This window comes from Arachis ipaensis, chromosome B07, assembly GCF_000816755.2.
Source record: "Arachis ipaensis cultivar K30076 chromosome B07, Araip1.1, whole genome shotgun sequence".
NCBI lineage: Eukaryota > Viridiplantae > Streptophyta > Magnoliopsida > Fabales > Fabaceae > Arachis > Arachis ipaensis.
In genome coordinates this window covers 82,619,279-82,626,746 of record NC_029791.2, presented here as the reverse complement: position 1 = coordinate 82,626,746, position 7,468 = coordinate 82,619,279, and the positions used below count along the sequence as shown (strand labels likewise).

The window sequence follows — 7,468 nt, the reverse complement described above, 5'->3', positions numbered from 1 at the left end:
TAATTCTATTTCATTAAGGTTGTATTGGCCATGTGAAATTCACTAATTTAGTATTACTATATTGTATCCAATAAGAAAAATATTGAACAAATAATTTAATACATTTTTAACACTAAAAAAAAAATCACCCTAGAGGTAGGAGAAAGTTACTAATTTGGAACTATTAGGAACCTCATTAGTCAAAACCTTTGTAACTAAAGATTGTGCAATATCTTAAGATTTATACCTGGTTACTCCTTTTGTTACCATGCATCATTATTTTTTCCCTGCTCTGGTTCTTCCCAGTCTGCAGGATTATATATTTTCATGCAATACTCTTATTCTTTTTTTTTTGTATCTGTTTGCAAATAGCTGAAACAGGTTTTTTGAGCACTATTTTCCTACGATAAGTCTTGTTGCATGTAGAACTGATCGCAAAAGGTCAAGATTATATTATTTTTATTTTCTATTAAGGATTTCTTGTTATATATGTTGTAAACATACTGAATTGAGTTGATTTAGGTGTTTCTTTGGCACAAGAGCTATTGGCAAAATGATAAGGAAGAAAGAATTATGTTTCACGCATACAGAGGACGGGTACATATTTAGATTAATATATAATTTGTGACTTTTTTTTTAATAGCCATGTGATCAACAAATAAATCATATATAACTGAATTAATAAAATTTATGATAAAAAATTAAATGTATGTGATAAGTCTCTTTTTGTTTTTAGGATGATGTTTTGGTTCCAGAGATAATAATTACTAGATATGGTGCCGAGCTGAAACATGAAATTGTCCTAATTGATCTCTGTGACAATTGTATCAAGCTTAAATTAAAAAACCGGGGAAACAAAATCTGGATACCTTCCGATGGGATAGACAAGTTATTTACTTTCTATAAGTTTAAAAGCATGGTCAAGATCGGTTTAATTTATGTCTCAAGTGGCATATTTTTTGTGGCTCCTGTGGATAGGCGAAATAATCCAATCTATATGGATTTTTATACATCTCACTATGTTAAAGATATTATTGGTATATCTTTGTTAAAAGTAATTCAAGATAAGTTGGGGTTGAACTACTTTAATGGATTGGATGATGTTGCATATGGTATAAAAGATAATGGGATCCATGGGAATATGAAAAGGTTAGAGTTTACAGTTTTTCTCTTTTTTTTATTCTTAATTATTGTTAGTTTTATACATCTTATATTTCAATTACTGTATTTATTAACATATTTTTTTTTGAAAATATATCTATAATATTTTTTTTCATTGTTTTTATATTTGTTCTTTTTTTTTTTGTTAATTACACTTGAAGTTCTAGTGTGCAAAGGATTCAGAAGAACAATTCCAATGAAACTACTATCAAGAAGAGGTCAATAACAAAAAAAAAAGAGGGTATGTTAATTTTTTCTGGTTGAATATTAGATTGGTGTTACATGTGTTGTTGATTTTGTCACTCTTGATATAAACAAATTGGTTGATAAGTTTGTTACATTCAAAGTGTATTGATTTCAAGAATCAATTTTTATTTCACAATATTTTGTATAAGCTTATCTTAAATCTTTCATTGTTATCATGTTTAGTTTCCTTATATTTTTCCTATAAATTAACGTTGAAATATATAGATATATTGCTGGATATCATAGCAAAAGGTTGAGGTTGACTAAGTATGATATGAAAGCTGATCGATTTGTAAGTTTGTATAATTATTGTTTCATACTTATTCGTGAATTTATTTTTTATGAACTATTTCTAACTTTTTTTTTACACAGTATATTCCCTATGAGTTTGCTAGGTTACTACTTAACAGTGGAGGATCGAAAAATTGGAAATTTACTGTTAAGGACTCAGAGATTACTAAAACCTTTGTAATGCATGTCTTGAAAAGTAAAGGCAGGAATCGAGAGTACAAAATTGGTCATAAATGGAAAGATTTTGTGAGAATGCATAAACTTAGGACTGGATATTTACATGCATTTAGGAGTGTTTCGAAAGAAGATCATTTGATTCAGGTTTCTGTGATTAGAAAGTAATTATTCAACTGCTTCGAGACTTTCTTTTGTTAGTTTTGGGATATGTATTCTATTTTGGACCCTAGGTGTTTTATGATCTAAAATTCAAAATATGTATGGGATGTGAACTTCTTGGTTAACCTAAGTACTTTTTGATATCAGATGTGAACAATCAAATTAATATGCTATTTGGTTATCTCACTCCCCTACTTCGCTTTATACTTATTGCAATCAGTTGCTTCTCTTTTTATATCATTATTATGAATGTGTTAAATCCTAATTAGCATTGATATAATGATATCATATCTGGCATTTTTCTATGTTTAGATATAATTTATGTTTAACAATATTACATGTTGATGTTCCCTTCAACTTTTCTCCTAATAAAAAGTGGCTAATTGGTCGACATATGCACTGTTATGACCTTTTCTAACCATTTAATTCTGGTATGATCATAACTTTTTTAAGCTAATTTTTTTAGCTTGATCATCTATTCCATTTCTCTTTAGAACATTGTCATCTTTAAATATAACTATGTTTGATTGATTGGATATGTTTGATTGATTGGATATCTAATTCAATAGAAGAAGTAATTTAATTAATACTTTTTCTCTTTGAAAGGAAGAAGTAATAAGTATTTAGATTATTGATTTTGTTTAAATTGTGATATATAAACAGCTTTTAGTTTAAAAATCTCCCTTCTCATAGAATAATAAAGAGTTTAATTTTTATTATTATTAGACAAAAATTAATTTCAAAAATAAATCACATGAAAATTAATTGTTGTCCACCACTAACTCATATTCCATGTAAGGTGACAAAAACTTACATATTTAAAATTGATTTAAGAGTTTTAAAAAATATGAATTCCGTGCAACTGCACGGGTTATCATGCTAGTATATATAATTATGACACGTACATCTCGTAACTAATAATACTTAATTGTAATCATTATTAACTAGGATTAATCTCTGCATACAAGCAATTAAGGCTTACAAGTCTTACAAGTCCTTTAGCTTCAAACGTGGCTCTTGTGGATCTGTCTTTCACGTGCCTCTTTAACAGAATATTAAATTAATCCAAATCAATTAACGCGCGAATATATAACTTCTAAATTTCAAAAGATTTCGTTTCCTTCTTCAAATCTCTTGCCAAATTTGTTTGATCTCCTTTCTGTGTTTTTTCTCCCTTTTCATTCATTGTTTTTTGTGATTTATCACTGGTTTCTTATTCCTCATTTACGTGCTTTTTTCTCTCTATACTCTAGCTTCATTTTTTTTCGATTTTCATGGTATCTGAATTAATGTTTTGAAATCATTTTGAAGTAATGGATGATTCAACTTCATATTGTCAGATGAACCACTGCGAAGTGGATTTTGAATTTGAATCGAATGAAGTTTCTGGAGGTGTGTTTTAGTTTCAGTTAATTATTGAATCTGAATTTGATGCAGTTAGTCGTTTGTGATTGTCTAGCTGAATAATGCGTGAACATTCACTGTGAAATTAATGCGTGAATATTAACTGTGAATTGAATCTAATGTAATAGTTTTGATTAATTTTGTGCATTTTATACCAGACATTGGGGTGTAGATCAGAATCTTTTGGGTGTATTTTAGGGAAGTTTGGGTGTATTTATAGCTTATGGCTTTTCTTGTTATTTTAGTTGAGTTGTTGTCGTTCGGGTGTAGATCAGGAATTCTTGGGTGTATTTTAGTTGAATTGTTATTTTTTTATGAGGTGCAAAAACTCTATAGTATATTCTTGTTTTTAACATGCTGTATTTTGCAACCCCTCTGTGTTATTGATGACCAGTTTGTTTCCAAGGTTGGAATGACTTTTAACACCCTTGAAGATGCTGCAAAATTTTACAAGGATTATGCCAAGGCTGTAGGTTTTTCTACAAGAATTCGGAGCACAAATAAGAAGGGAAACGAAATTAAGAATCAATTGATTACATGTAGCAGAGAGGGAAAATGGAAATCTAAAATATCTCCGACCGAGAAGACAAATCCCACAGCTGGTTTAAATTGTCCTGCAAGAATTTATATTCACACCCTTGCTGTCCAGCTCAAGCAGAGATGCTCAAACAGCACAAGGAACTAAGCATGTCCGTTCGTCATACAATAGAGAATAACGAGGAGGCTGGTATTAGACCAACCAAAACTTACCAATCATTCATTGCGGCAGCTGGGGATCACCGCGAGTTAAATTTTATTGAAAAGGATGTGAGGAATTACATCACGAGAGAAGTGCGGAATCTTTCAAAACAAGAAGATGCAAAGGAATTCGGGAAATATTTATTAAGAATGAAAGAGAAGAATCAAAATTTCTTTTTCGAGCTTGAACTCAAAGACAATCAATCGATTAAGCTGGCTTTTTGGGCCGATGCAAGGAGCAGAGCTGCCTTTGAGTATTTTAGAGATGTTATTTCATTTGACACCACCTACAATACAAACAGGTAATATGCCACTCTTGTTTATGATGCTAAATTAATGTTTGTTCTATGAATCTACTGCAGAGATGTGTATTGGATTTTTTTGGGTGTATGAAATCATTATTTGGGTGTACGTAATGATTTTTCATTCTGCAATCTCGTACTTTGTTTCAGGTATAATTTGGTTTGTGGTTCCTTTGTTGGGGTGAATCACCACGGTTAGTCAACACTTCTTGGATGCTCTTTGATGAAAAACGAAGAAATTATATCATTCAAATGATTATTTCAATGTTGGCTTCGTTGAATGGGAGGAAATGCTCTGAAATGGTTTCTCACCGATCAATGCACGTCAATGAAAAGGGCTATAGAGGCTTGTATGCCAACAATAATTCACCGTTGGTATATTTGGCACATCACGAAGAAGATCCCAAGAAAATTAAATGGGTACAAGGGACATGTAGAAATTGAACAAGAATTGAGCCAAGTTGTTTGGAACTCTCATAGCAAAGACTCATTTGATAGGAATTGGAATGATTTTTTGCTGAAGTATAGTCTTGTGGACAACAAGTGGCTTTCAGGTAATGTTGTTTAAAATTTGCAGTAGAGGTGTAAATTGCATTTTTTTTAGGTGTAATATAGTCTGGTTTGGGTGTATTCAGTAGATCTTTACGAAGACTGTCATATATGGGTTCCAATTTATCTGGAACACCATTTCTGGGCAGCGATGAAAAGCACACAAAGGAGCGAGAGCATGCATTCATTTTTAACAAGTTCATTACATGTAACAGCTTGCTAATCCAATTTGTCAAATAATACAATAATTACCTCAGAAGCAGGGAGCAAGCAGAGAGAGAATCAGATGCTGCAGATTTTTATACGGTTATACTGTGTGCAACAAAATCCTCCATTGAATCTTAGTTTCAACATGTGTACACTCACCAAAAGTTTAGGGAAGTCCAAGCACAATTCAGAGAAAAGCCGAATTGCATCACAAAATTAACGAACTCCGCTATAGGCTATTCAGTATACGAAGTTGGAGAATAAGTTTCCAGCTCAATATTCAACAAGTTTGTGGTTACTTATGACTCAGTAGCAGCCCAAGTGAAATGCCAATGCTTATTATTCGAGTCAAGAGGCATATTGTGCCATCACGCACTAAGCGTGTTAAGCTTTGAACGAGTAACCCAAGTGTCACCGAGATGTATATTGGAATGATGGAGCAAGAAGGTACAAAGGAAACATACACACATCACGAGTAGCCACGACGAGCCACTGTTGGAGCAAAGAAGCAAGAGGTTTGACGAATTGGTGTTTCGTTCGCAAAATATTTGCGAATTTACATCAGAATCGGAGGAGCTGACTGCCATTATGCACCGTGCGTACAATAACGTCATGGTTAAGATGGAAGAACTGAAAGCCAAAAGGAAGGGGACATGTTCGTTATCTCACGAAGATGCCAACTTGGAATCCATTAACGAGCTTCAAAGCCCTCCAAGGGTTCGAACAAGAGGACGTCCAAAAAATAGGGTAGGTTCAAAGTTAGACAAACAGATTGCAAATGCCTCAAAGAAGAAGAAAACGAAAGCTTTAAACGAGGTAAAAGTGATGTTCTTTAAATATGTAGTGATTGAGTTTAATTTTTTTGTTAATAGTTTTGCTAATATGTGAGTTTATTATTTTCAGTTAAACCTCTTTGATGCTACATCAGTGGTGCGTCCAAATTCTAGCCAATATCACGGACATGTTATGAATTATCAGTTTAGGGAACCTACAGCAGGGGATAGTTTTTTGGGTGTATAGTTACAGAATATGGGTGTACAGTTTTGTTTTTTGGGTGTATTTCTGAATTTTCTTGTGTTTGACATTTTACATTTATATATTTCAGATTCTGCTGTTTATGTTATAAATTATTGTTTTGTTTATTTTTTAAGGTTTAGGATTTAGGGTTTAGGGTTTAGTTTTTATGGTTTAGGGTTTAGGGTTTAGGGTTTTAAGCTTTGGGTTTTTAGGGTTTAGGGTTTAGGGTTTTAGGGTTTAGGGTTTAGGGGTTTAGGAATCCAGCATTAGGGGATAGAAGTTTGGGTGTATGTTGAAATTGTTGGGGTGTAAAATTCCATGTTTTGGGTGTTGATGAGCGGATAATTTATACGCTTTTTGGCATTGTTTTTAGTATGATTTTAGTAGGATCTAGTTACTTTTAGGGATGTTTTCATTAGTTTTTATGTTAAATTCACATTTCTGGACTTTACTATGAGTTTGTGTGTTTTTCTGTGATTTCAGGTATTTTCTGGCTGAAATTGAGGGACTTGAGCAGAAATCAGATTCAGAGGTTGAAAAAGGACTGCTGATGCTGTTGGATTCTGACCTCCCTGCACTCAAAGTGGATTTTCTGGAGCTACAGAACTCGAAATGGCGCGCTTCCAATTGCGTTGGAAAATAGACATCCAGGGCTTTCCAGAAATATATAATAGTCCATACTTTGGCCAAGAATTGACGACGTAAACCGGCGTTCAACGCCAGCCTTCTGCCCAAATCTGGCATCCAGCGCCAGAAAAGGATCCAAAACCAGAGTTGAACGCCCAAACTGGCACAGAAACTGGCGTTCAACTCCATAAATGGCCTCTGCACGTGCAACACTTAAGCTCAGCCCGATTAATGCAAAGTACTACTGTTTTCTATTCAATTCATCTTATTTCGCTTCTAAGATATCCATTCGCACCCAAGAATGTGATGAAGATGATGATTATGTGTGACGCTCATCATCCTTCTCCCTTATGAACGCGTGCCTGACAAACACTTCTGTTCTACATGAAATAAGCTAGAATGAGTATCTCTTAGATCTCCTAACCAGAATCTTCATGGCGTAAGCTAGAATGATGGCAACTTTCAAGAGAATCTGGAAGGTCTAAACCTTGTCTGTGGTATTCCGAGTAGGATTCAATGATTGAATGACTGTGACGAGCTCCTAACTCGCGATTGCAGGGCATTAGTGACAGACGCAAAAGGATAGTAAATCCTATTCCGGCATGATCGAG

At 33.4% G+C, this 7,468-nt stretch overlaps 1 protein-coding gene across 1 annotated transcript; it reads left to right on the top strand.

Moving 5' to 3' along the window:
* LOC110264665 lies at positions 508-1,661 on the top strand. The gene is made up of 3 exons (XM_021106752.1): positions 508-1,128; positions 1,302-1,381; positions 1,612-1,661. The coding sequence occupies exons 1-3, from the start codon at positions 896-898 to the stop codon at positions 1,641-1,643; spliced, it is 345 nt and encodes a 114-aa protein (XP_020962411.1). The 5' UTR covers positions 508-895; the 3' UTR covers positions 1,644-1,661.